General features: G+C 52.7%; 3 protein-coding genes across 3 annotated transcripts; 2 read left to right on the top strand and 1 right to left on the bottom strand.

Moving 5' to 3' along the window:
- Positions 1-223: 223 nt before the first annotated feature.
- GCG54_00002538 (HBS1-like protein) lies at positions 224-2,807 on the top strand (the record flags this gene model as incomplete). The annotated part of the gene is made up of 4 exons (XM_045402628.1): positions 224-524; positions 592-1,302; positions 1,353-1,553; positions 1,603-2,807. The coding sequence occupies 4 exons, from the start codon at positions 224-226 to the stop codon at positions 2,805-2,807; spliced, it is 2,418 nt and encodes an 805-aa protein (XP_045269246.1).
- A 1,714-nt stretch (positions 2,808-4,521) lies between these two features.
- GCG54_00002537 (78 kDa glucose-regulated protein-like) lies at positions 4,522-6,825 on the top strand (the record flags this gene model as incomplete). Its single annotated transcript, XM_045402627.1, has 5 exons — positions 4,522-4,662; positions 4,776-4,848; positions 4,928-5,039; positions 5,095-6,583; positions 6,640-6,825. 5 exons carry the CDS (start codon positions 4,522-4,524, stop codon positions 6,823-6,825), a joined length of 2,001 nt encoding a protein of 666 aa, XP_045269245.1.
- Positions 6,826-10,639: 3,814 nt separating this feature from the next.
- Positions 10,640-11,657, bottom strand: GCG54_00002536 (uncharacterized protein; the record flags this gene model as incomplete). The annotated part of the gene is made up of 2 exons (XM_045402626.1): positions 10,640-10,670; positions 10,744-11,657. 2 exons carry the CDS (start codon positions 11,655-11,657, stop codon positions 10,640-10,642), a joined length of 945 nt encoding a protein of 314 aa, XP_045269244.1.
- Between the last annotated feature and the right edge of the window lie 268 nt (positions 11,658-11,925).

The following is an 11,925-nucleotide window of genomic DNA, read 5'->3' as shown; positions in this document are numbered from 1 at the left end:
CAGCACAAGTGCCGTCATTTCCAATCTTCCGGAGATAGCTCAGGTCACAATCCAAACCACAACTTTTCCCACGAAAAAGTCAGCGCAACCCGGCATGCAATAACGACTTCTTTCGCCGGTTACTCATCCTTGCTTTTAAACCGTTCAATCTTCCCTTCCACCCTCTGCATCCATCTCTCCTCTTCAATTTACCCTCAGAAGAGTCACTCACCACACATTCACCATGTCGCGCCACCAGGCAGTCCGCAATCTCGACTACGAGGAGGTCCTCGATGAGTATGATGCAGACGACTACGAAGATGAGAATGAAGGCGAGCAGCTCAGCGCAGAGGACCGTCAGGCCATGGCCGAAGGCACTCAGTTCGTGCGCAGCTCCCTAGGCCCTGACGCCGACAAAGTCACCACACAACAAATCCAGGACGCACTCTGGCACTACTTCTATGACATCGAAAAGTCGGTCTCTTACCTCAAGAAGAAGTTTATCGATCCGCCCCCAAAGCAGGAGCCCAAGAAGACCAAAGATGGTGAGTCGATTTAGTTTCCTATGTTCATTTTTTCCTTCTGCTTTTTGTCAGGCACCGGCAGTAGCAGACATTGAGTGTTCGGCAGATGGCATGGGTTTATGGTCGTGGGACGACGAGGTCTTGGATGATGCTGTGTCCGGTTCGCGTGCAGGGTACCCGGTTCCCAGGATTGCCTCCTTGACTGCCGCAAGCTACTTCCACGGAATCTCTTGGATGGGCATTCCCCAATCTCGGCAGGCTATCTTGACTCCCCCTCAACCCCTTCCGGGCGGTCTGCTTGGTGGCGGGGAGGGCCCGAAACTCTCCAAGCTACAAGCACTGGCAGCTGCGCGTAAGAAGAAGACGGATGTCAAGAAGGACGACGACAAAGTCGACCGCGCCGAGAAGCGCATGTCTTCCTTGGCAATCACTGAGCCGTCATCGAAGGAGAGTGGCTCGGGCCTCCTGGCCAAACGGCAGAAGCTATCTGGAGAGTCGACACCCCAACCATCGGCCACCTCCCAACTTCAAACCTCATCCTCGGACGCGCCATCTGGAATGGACGTCGACCTGGCGCAGGAAACGCCAGCGGGGAATGATGAACTGACCCAGGATGACTGCTTCGTGGTGCCATCAACGAGACCGTCCGCCTTTGCTCAGACGCTCTTCGGACCAGGCCAGGACTCTGCCGACGCCTCTCAGACCTACAGCATGCCGTATACGGCCTCGTCGTCCTTCGTGCCCAGTGCTTTCACTCAGCCAAGCCCTGATGACATCGTGCTCGCTGCCCAGGCGAAAGGTTCGCGATTTGCGACAACACAGTAAGACGCTAACTCTAATAACTTTTAGCGGGCAACAAATTCGACGCCGCTGCCGCCAAGAGCGCAACCAAGAAAGTGGCCGCCAAATCGAAGGCCAACGAGGCTCCTGCTGGTGAGATGAAGCAGTTGCAGCTTGACGAATCAGCAGCACCCAAGAATAAGAAGCTCGACGTGTTGAAAGAGTTTGAGAAGAGCGACAACAAACGAAGTGCAAGCTTCGTCGTGGTTGGTATGTAATTCTCTCCTCACTTTCTTGAAATACACCTAACAGATTACAGGCCACGTCGATGCAGGAAAGAGTACCCTCATGGGCAGGTTACTGCTGGAGCTCAAGTTTGTTGAGCAACACCTGATCGACCGGTATCGTCGTCAGGGAGAGAAGATTGGCAAGGCATCATTTGCACTTGCGTGGGTGATGGACCAGAGAGAGGAGGAGCGCGAGCGTGGCGTCACCATTGACATCGCCACAAATCAGTTCGAAACCGACAAGACACGCTTTACGATCCTCGACGCCCCAGGACACAGAGACTTTGTTCCCAATATGATTGCTGGAGCCAGTCAAGCAGACTTCGCAATTCTTGTCATCGACGCCAACACTGGAGCTTTCGAGAAGGGCCTGAAGGGACAAACCCGAGAGCATGCCCTGCTTCTCCGCAGTTTGGGCGTGCAGAGAGTTATTGTCGCCGTAAACAAGCTAGACATGGTCGGTTGGTCAAAAGACCGATTTGATGAAATTTCAGAACAGGTCACCGGTTTCATGAAGGGCAACGGTTTCCAACTTAAGAACGTCACCTTCGTGCCTATTTCAGGACTCAATGGCGACAACCTGGTGACAAGGCCAGAAGACGAAGCGCTGTCATGGTACACGGGGCCAACTTTGATCGAGGCGTTGGAAGACTCAGAGCCAATGACGAGAGCGCTCCAGAAGCCATTCCGCATGTCGATATCAGAGATTTTCCGGTCTCAGCAAAGCCAGCTGACAGTCGCTGGTCGGATAGAGTCCGGCACAGTACAGAACGGGGAGTCGCTCATCGTGCAGCCCAGCGGCGAACCGGCCTCAATACGATCGATCGAGGTAGACTCGGAGCCCCAAGAATGGGCGGTGGCTGGCCAGAGCGTAAATATCGGTCTGTACGGCATCGACCCAATTCACGTGCGCGTGGGCGACATCATCAGCACCAAGGCAGCACCCATCGACACAAGCGACACCCTGACAATGAAGGTGCTGGCATTCGACCACTTGATGCCGCAGCCAGTGGACGTTCACCGTGGCCGCCTGCACGCTGCCGGCCGAATTGAGGCTATTCCAGCCGTGCTGGACAAGGTCACAGGCGCAACTGTCAAGAAGAACCCCAAGATCGTGCAGCCTGCCAAGGTTGCGCGGGTAGTCGTCAGGCTAGAGTCCAAGGTGCCTTTGGAGGCAGGACAGAGAGTGGTCTTGAGAAGCGGTGGCGAGACAATTGCCGCAGGGCTGCTCGAGTAAACGGTGAAGAATCAAAAGAAGAAACGTGTCATGGTCGCGAATGGTATGGTATTTACGGCATTTGTGTGGGAAAGGACGCAATGCATGGCGTGCGAGAGCGAAAACGGGTGCTGGTTGAGGCTCCATTAGAGTTGAGCGCTGAAAATAGAGTTGCCTGCAACTTCTGTCTGAGGGCAGCCAATGAGAACATGTCTATCCATAGAAGAACACAGTTTGAACACTTTGCAGGAACCATGGAGTCTGATGCCAGGGCCAGGGCCATCTCGTCCCAAGTGAAAGGATTGCTGACATGGACCGTCAGCTGTGATTTGCCAATGTTGATATGTGTCCGTTGTCTGCCTGCTCGTCAGCGTTTCCCCCAAGCGACTTGTCAACTTCACAGTATGCTGAAGTGGCTCCCAGGTTTTAGGCTACAAAGAAGCGACTGGAGGGAAATGACGCCGTCGTGCTCCATCCCGGCGCACCCCTCTCTCACTTTCGACCGTTGTCCACGCCCCGTGGCCCTCTCGGGACAGCATGGGCCAGCAGCCAAAGCTCAACCCCTGCCTTTTGCCCCCTCCATTTAGCCCCCCTCATCTCAGGCAGAAGACGGGATGGCACTGCTTCAGGCACCTTAAGTGAGGTAAGGTCCTCGCATGTGCGCCTTACAGTGAAGGGCAGTTCAGGGGGCAGGGTAAAATAGAGTGGCCCATCTCCCATTTTCCGCCTTGCCGCCGCGCCGCCCCCACCGCAAGTAAGTGGTGGGAATATTCTGGAAAGCTTTGGAGGCATTGAACTGTGTTCCGAAATGGGCATTCGTAGTAATCAAGTTGAGGCCACTCTGTTCGTTTCTGGGTTGGAAGCTGCTTGTATGTAACCAAAGTCAGGAGGAGGCGAATGGGAGGTTAGATTTGATGCAACGCATTGAATGGGGTCTTTGCCATCGGCCTTCCATTGTTGGAAATGCGCACTATCGTGAGTCACTTTCCCGCCATCCAGGTTCAGACAAAGAGTCAGTCGTATTTGGAGACATTGCGGCGGCGTGGAAAGCCACAGAAGCAAGCTGGCAAGCACCTGCCAGAATGAAGAGGAAAGGCCACGTTCAAGAGTTCCCAGCCGTCCAGGGGGGGCACACAGACTCCATCTGCAATCGAAATCTCCAGAATCGCAGCCTTCGTGGGGCAGAAGGGACCCCGGTAAAGTGACGGCAGCCAGCGCGGCAGCGGTGAGGCGCTTGCTTTGACTCCCGTGGCTAGGGGAAGGCTTCGTACTGTCATCTCTCACTGTGCTTACCCAACGGAGAGTGGTCTCCCGAGCCCCACTCTCGTCCCTAAATGTCCGCATTAGCGCATCTCGATACAGCTGCACCAAGGGACCACACAGTGCTGAATCAGCGCAAGCACGCCTCTGGAAGGAAGGTACCCCTGTCACGTGTGGCGCCTAGCAAGAGGAAATCTGGCCTTTTGTGCAATCTGGACACCTCAACTTTTTTTTTTGGAGGAGGCCGTTCATAAAGGCAGCTATCTTTCCCTTCCACCACCGCTCTTCCAACCCTCTCCAATTCAACCACTGCAAATCACCTCAATTCCATTGGGTGTGTCGCTAGAAGGTAGAATCCGGGAAACCTTCCATCGCGCGTCTTTTACAGACATCTTTTCTTCTTTCAATTCTACCAGCTGCAAAGCTTCGATTCGCGCACTTGGGGAGCTTCACACAACCCCCGACTCCAACCACCATGTCGAGAACACGCAACTCGATGGCCTTGGGCTTCGGCCTCTTGGCCTGGATGTGTCTTCTCTTCTCCCCTCTGGCTTTCGTCCAGTCTGTTCAGGCTCAGGCTCCCGATTCTGAGAACTACGGCACTGTCATCGGTATTGTAAGTTGGACCCACTTTTTCACCGAACATGGTACAGCATCACGACGATGTACCTTTCCCAACCAAAACATCACAACACCGCAACAATAACTAATAGATCTATGCGTCTGTAGGATTTAGGCACAACCTATTCTGCGACTGGCCTCATGGCCAAGGGAAAGGTTGAGATTCTGGCCAACGATCAAGGTTAGTTTCGTCGAAATCGGACTTGGTTTCGATTTTTTGCAGATTTTAGAATATTTTGGCTGACATTTTGGGGCAACAGGAAACCGTATCACCCCGTCTTACGTCGCTTTCACTGAGGAGGAGAGACTTGTCGGTGACGCCGCCAAGAACCAGGCCGCGGCCAACCCCAGAAACACCATCTTCGACATCAAGTGAGCCTTTTCTCTACATGCAACCACGTCCAACCCATCCTAACCGTACATTTAGGCGTTTGATCGGTCAGAAGTTCTCCGAGAAGGCTGTCCAGTCCGATATCAAGCACTTTCCCTACAAGGTCATCGAGAAGGATGGCAAGCCTGTTGTTCAAGTCGAGGTCGGCGGTTCCACCAAGACCTATACCCCCGAGGAGATCTCTGCCATGATTCTGGGCAAGATGAAGGAGGTCGCCGAGTCTTACCTGGGCAAGAAGGTTACCCACGCCGTCGTCACTGTCCCTGCCTACTTCAACGACAACCAGCGCCAGGCCACCAAGGATGCCGGTACTATCGCTGGTCTTAACGTCCTTCGCATTGTCAACGAGCCCACCGCCGCCGCTATTGCCTACGGTCTTGACAAGACCGGCAAGGAGAGGCAGATTCTTGTCTACGACCTTGGTGGTGGTACCTTCGATGTCTCCCTGCTCTCTATCGATGAGGGTGTCTTCGAGGTTCTGGCTACTGCGGGTGATACCCACTTGGGTGGTGAGGATTTCGACCAGCGCCTAATCAACTTCTTCGCCAAGTCCTACAACAAGAAGAACAGCGTCGATGTCACCAAGGACCCCAAGGCCATGGGTAAGCTCAAGCGTGAGGCCGAGAAGGCCAAGCGCACGCTCTCTTCTCAGATGTCCACCCGCATTGAGATCGAGGCCTTCTTCGAGGGCAAGGACTTCTCCGAGACCCTCACCCGCGCCAAGTTCGAGGAGCTCAACATGGATCTCTTCAAGAAGACCCTGAAGCCCGTCGAGCAGGTGCTGAAGGACGCCAAGGTCAAGAAGGAGGACGTTGACGATATCGTTCTCGTCGGTGGCTCCACTCGTATTCCCAAGGTTGTCTCCCTCATTGAGGAGTACTTCGGCGGAAAGAAGGCTTCTAAGGGCATCAACCCCGACGAGGCTGTCGCTTTCGGTGCCGCTGTTCAGGGTGGTGTTCTCTCCGGTGAGGAGGGTACTGAGGACATTGTTCTCATGGACGTCAACCCCTTGACTCTTGGTATTGAGACCACTGGAGGTGTCATGACCAAGCTTATCCAGCGCAACACCCCCATTCCTACCCGCAAGAGCCAGATCTTCTCTACCGCCGCTGACAACCAGCCCGTCGTCCTGATCCAGGTCTACGAGGGTGAGCGTTCCCTGACCAAGGACAACAACTTGCTTGGCAAGTTCGAGCTCACTGGCATCCCCCCCGCCCCCCGTGGTGTCCCTCAAGTCGAGGTCTCTTTCGAGCTCGATGCCAACGGTATCCTTAAGGTCTCTGCCCACGACAAGGGCACTGGCAAGCAGGAGTCCATCACCATTACCAACGACAAGGGTCGTCTCACTCAGGAGGAGATTGACCGCATGGTCGAGGAGGCCGAGAAGTACGCTGAGGAGGACAAGGCTACCCGCGAGCGCATTGAGGCTCGCAACGGCCTTGAGAACTACGCTTTCTCCCTCAAGAACCAGGTCAACGACGAGGAGGGTCTTGGTGGCAAGATTGACGACGAGGACAAGGAGACCGTAAGTTTACCCAATTCAGTTTCGACATGTCTACAGATCACTAACTCTACTTCCAGATCCTCGAGGCTGTCAAGGAGACCGCTGACTGGCTCGACGAGAACGGCGCCACTGCTACCACCGAGGACTTGGAGGAGCAGAAGGAGAAGCTGTCCAACGTCGCCTACCCCATCACCTCCAAGATGTACCAGGGCGCTGGTGGCGCTGGCGGCGAGGATGAGCCTCCCAGCCACGACGAGCTCTAATTTCTTAGATTTGTTGTTGATTCGTTCGGGATGAAAAAGAGACTACCCAAAGATTCCATCGTGCACTTTCGTCTCTGGTGTTGGCAGGTTAATTGGCGTCGGCAGCATGGAGCATGACTCCAACTTTGTGTAAAACATACACCGCATAAATGAGACCCATTGAACACAGGATTTTGTTCCCGACGTGATGCCATGTGTTTGTGACGTGTTCCTGGCTTCATCAGTAGTACCGTGCCCGAGTTACGGACTTGAAGTCGTCGTCTCTGGCATTTCACCCTGATCAGGCTTGTCGTTTAGCACCCCGGATTCTGTAACTTTTAGCTTCTCACACGGCCTTGATGAGAGTGTTGCTGCGGATCATCTCCCATTCTGTGCATCGTATTCATTCTCATCTTTGAGGCCCTCATGCCTCGAACCTAACCCATCCTGATGCCCGTTGCCGATTCGAGTCCACTTGACCTCTTGGTTTGTTCAGTATCCTGAAACGTCTTACGGAATACCTTGAGAGAGGTGATAAGCAGGGATGGGAGAGGAGAGAAGTGAGAGATACGTGGTATTTGACGAGTGATGATGGAGAGGAACTGAGGAGGCCTTCGAGCTGAGATGAACACCTTGAATTACTGTTGCTGTTCCCGTTACATATTCGGATGGTTTTATAGTTCGTGAGGGTTGTAGCCAGTGTGTGTCGGGCTGATCCTGTTGCTTCTTTGCTGGAGTAACGACATCAAGGTAGTATATATATATGCTGTCTCTGAGAAACTTGACTGGGACCACCAACCAATAATGGCAGTCTTGCGTTCGGTGCTTTTCCACTAGCTTGGTACCTCAGCAGTGGTGCTATCCCATGACAATGAGGCAGAGTAATGCTTCGCCCTCGATACAGTGGTGGTTTGTATACGTTCGCGAGCGTCCCCGTCTGCTTTGTATGATACGGGCACATATACGTGATGGATGATGATGAGAGATGGTGGCTATGCAGACGGGCCGACGAAAGGGGGCGTGGGGTGCGGTCAGATGCTTTGAGAACTCGATGGTGGTTGAGGTCTTGTGGTAGAAGAGTTCACTGCCATGACAAGTATTCTTTCATTGTCTGTTTCAAGGAAAGACAGAGTGTCGTCTTTTGTAGTTGATAAATAACTGTTGGATGCTGTGGAGGTCGTGCGTAGAGGGTGCTTTAGGTATAAAATGGTTTGGATGAGGATGGATGGTACTCGCCAGGCCAATGATGTGGCATACATGGAGCGTTAGAAAACCGATGTAATATTCAGTCTATTGGGCCCCAGATGTTACCTCTCGCAGAAGATTCTATCGTCCAGCGCACTCTAGAGTCTTGTTTCCCGACGTCTGGCCAGGATACGCCACCTGATTATGCGGGAATCGATGGCCGTCGATGAGGACTGGAGGACAGACAGATGAGAGGTGCTTGGTGGAGGTCCGCTCATGGTTCACAACTCAGAACATATGGATTTTCCTCTTGTGTTTGCTGGAAGTTGTGAGTAAGACCATTCGAACAGCCAGGCACATTGCGGGTTTAGAAGATGCTGCATGAACCCATTTGTAATATATGCGGATAACTTTTGAGAGGAGACTGACGGATCTTAACTCCCTCGGTTAACAAACTCCAGTCATCGGGTGTTGATACCGAAGTAGACTTTAGCAATTAAAACTGTAAAACCAGAAGAAAACTAGGTACTTTGGTTTTCAATGCGCTGTGGACTCGACAAGATTCTACTTGAGGGCCTCTGAGAAGGCTTCATGGGCAGGGTATGAAGTTGTGCGACGATCACAGTTAGTGCCATTTGTCGTGTATCTCTGGTGGGATACAATGAGAAAGATGACTGAAGGGGTAATGTGCTCGATGACATCGGAGGAATGTTGCGTGTAGCAGTCTAGAAAGGGGCGTGGTCAGCGACGACTTCTAGACTAAGGTACTGAGACACAGATGCCATCCCGCCTTCCATCCATCAAAACAAATCTCAGGGCAAATTGGTGAGAGAGTTCGCACATGGGTAATCACCGTGTATTATATGCGACGTAGACTGAAGGTGACTTGAATGAATGCGGAAGAAGAGCGTTGCCACCTACCATCCTTCTGCTGCACCTACCGTCTCTCGTGATAACATCTCTTACTGCGAGCGGTGGAGTTGAAACTCACCAAATGCAAGGGCCTGACGACCGGTAGAAATAGCCCTGGGAGTTGAACTAGTTGAACCGAGGATTCATACCATTGGTGGTGGCATGTGTCAAGATTAGTTCGAATGACTCATAATCACACTCGGGTCGAGGACGCAGCGGGTGATATACCTCTGTCGAGATCGAATACAAGGCGGATGAGAAACGATATCCAACGGAGCTGACGGGCAGCGCATCGAAAGATGAATGGATGCTACTGAGATGAAAGTGCTTGTTTATCAGCGGGAACTTGTTTCTTAGGGTACGCCGATGAAGTAGCCTGAACAGGCGATTCTGTGGCTGTCCTTTCCGCAGCATGATCGGTGGCGCTGGGAGTCTTATGAAGGCCCGATCCGGGGACTGCACCGAGCGTGGCCGGTTCGGTCCTCTTCATGCATATACCTATGTGTACAGACTGGACATGTCTATGGTCTTAGTCTGCAATATGGAGCTCTTTGATGTGGTTACGAACATGGCGACCTATGGATGACCTGTGAGTCAACGAAACTTTGCTCAAGGTGAATTGAAACGATCGCTGCATTCATGGGATAACGTCGTCGTGACAGGCTTATTCTACGAAGAATGAAGTCAAGATGGCATAGATCGATAGCGTGAAAGCATGTGCAGGGTCCTTCACTGGGTAGCTGCGTAAGATGGCCAGAAGCAAGGCACATGGGCGAGAGGTTTATACCGAATATGCAAAGGTTCAATTTGCGGTTTCGTGGCTCGTATGAGTTACCCTGGGCTGGAGGAGTGGCTTATATAGTTACAGAACTAACTTGGTCATGTGTTCCTCTGTCATGCTTCTTCCAATCAGTACAAATATGGCTGTCAAGCGGTTTCCAAACACCTAGGCAGCACAAGAAGAAATGCGGCGGGCCAGCGGCGGCCAGAATCGTGGGCGTCGCCAAAACTGAGCATTCAAGATAGGGTGTTGACGCTCAGATGGCGGGTTTCAGTCACCTCAATGGCCGACGTTTTGCCGTCTTCTTTTGTGTATTACTTGGAGTGCATACACACACAGAGATGATGCTGGACAAGTTAAAGGGGTTGGCAGGCTATCAGCTTACTCGAATAGAGAATCTCGACTGCTGAATTTCATGATTTGATGTTGGGACTGCCATGGCTAAGGCAACGCGATGCAAGGTTCAGAAGCGTCATCTTTGGCGCTGCTTGAAGAAAGTTCCTGGATTCCTGTGGTTCTACAGGTGTCTTAAATGTGTCCATCCGATGCAGCAACTGTAGAACAACGCCATGTAAATATGAAGCACCCATTTTCTGCGACGCCTTCGTGGTCGCCGCCTGTGATCCGTAAGTGCCCAAGACTACCTTCTTATTACGCAAGGTCGGTCGCATCTGTTCTCTTCCTGACCTTTCTCTACCGCACGCCATCTATCTATTCGGCTGGGAAGGAAGCTCAGTCTCCAATCTCCGTCATGAATAGACCACCGGGCGGAAGAAGCGACATCGTTCTTTTGAAGAAGTCCACCGCCAGACTCACAAGTAGTCTCTGCAGGATTCCGGATCATGGCGTTTCGGTCACTTCTCATAGAGCCTAGAAGCATCTGACATTCTAAAGCATTTCGCAAAGAAATGATCAGGGTGACGGACTATGGTCCAACTGAAATGCAATGTGCCTGTCCTAATCATCGTCCAGGACAATGACCTCGTTTCTGTCAAGAATCTGTCAGCTTCATGATGTAACTGCAATAGTCAGAGACGAACCCCTACACAGTTCCTACTTACTCATTCGAATGGCTTCGTCCCTTTCTCGAGACACTCTGAAGCCCCCAAACCCGCTTTATTTCCTCCTCGACCGTCGAACTGACAGCACAAGCCTCCAAAACCAGGCCCTCATTCGCAAGCCGATCGGCATCCTTGTTCAGCTCTCGCCGAACGTGCCAGAACTGAACCATGACCCCCATCTCGCGGAGTTTGTCGATGTACTGCGTCAGCAAACGCCAAAGAGCTGCATTTTTTACAGCCCCGCCACCCGCCGTTCGAAATCCATTCGTCTTCCATTTCGCAATATAAGGCGGTTCACCTTTTTTCCCGCCTGCAATGGACTTGACGACGTACTCTGAGTCTGACTTGACGACGATGTGTCTCAATTTCTGGGGCTCTCCGCTGGGTTTTCTCACGTCTCCGTGCTTCACGGCATCGGTGTACCGTTGAATGCCACCCTTGGCGACAATCGTCGCGCCATGCAGCGCAGAGATAGCGGACATGATTTCAGCGATGTTGTTTGTGTGTTTGGCGCCTTCGAGAAGATGGTTCGGAATCCGAGCAGCCATGTTGCTGGGATTCCCGGGTGCGAAGAAGACTCCATAGCCCGATTTGGTTGCCCTGTTCGTGCCGTTCCCAGGGCAGGCGCCGTCGATGGCAATGACAAGGGGATCCTCGTGCCCAGAATGTTGCGACGAGGGGCTGCACATGTGAGTGAACCCCGTCTGGCCGTCGAAAAGCTCCAATTTTCCGTCGTTGTTGTGGAAGAAGGCTCCTCTCGAGGACCCCGGGGAACGACTGAGACTCAGGCCAGACGCCTTGTCCCGTTGGTCGGATTGGGGCTGGTTCCCATGTTTTGGCGCGGCTGTTACACCTCGACTTGGTTTTTTGCGTCTGGAATCCGATGCTTGCGGCCGCTTGTACGGATGGTACATGATTTCAGATCGTGAGATTGGCTGTGAACGATGATGATGATGACTTTCGCAGATTTGGGGCGTGAAGTAGGTACACGCGCGGGTACTGTGGCTAGCGGTGGTGTCTCCTGAAAGATGGCGGACGTGCGCACCCTCCCCACGTTGCTTTGTTCTTACCCAGAGCAGGAACGTTCCATACCAAGCGCCGACAAATTTATCGAAAATCCATCCAATTGCAAATTTGGCATCACAAGGTGAATCATAAACCAGGACCACCGTCTCGTTCGCC

The sequence above is a fragment of the Colletotrichum gloeosporioides genome (genome assembly GCF_011800055.1).
Source record: "Colletotrichum gloeosporioides strain Lc1 chromosome Unknown consensus_13, whole genome shotgun sequence".
NCBI classification, from domain to species: Eukaryota; Fungi; Ascomycota; class Sordariomycetes; order Glomerellales; family Glomerellaceae; genus Colletotrichum; species Colletotrichum gloeosporioides.
This window is presented reverse-complemented; position numbering and strand designations above follow the sequence as displayed.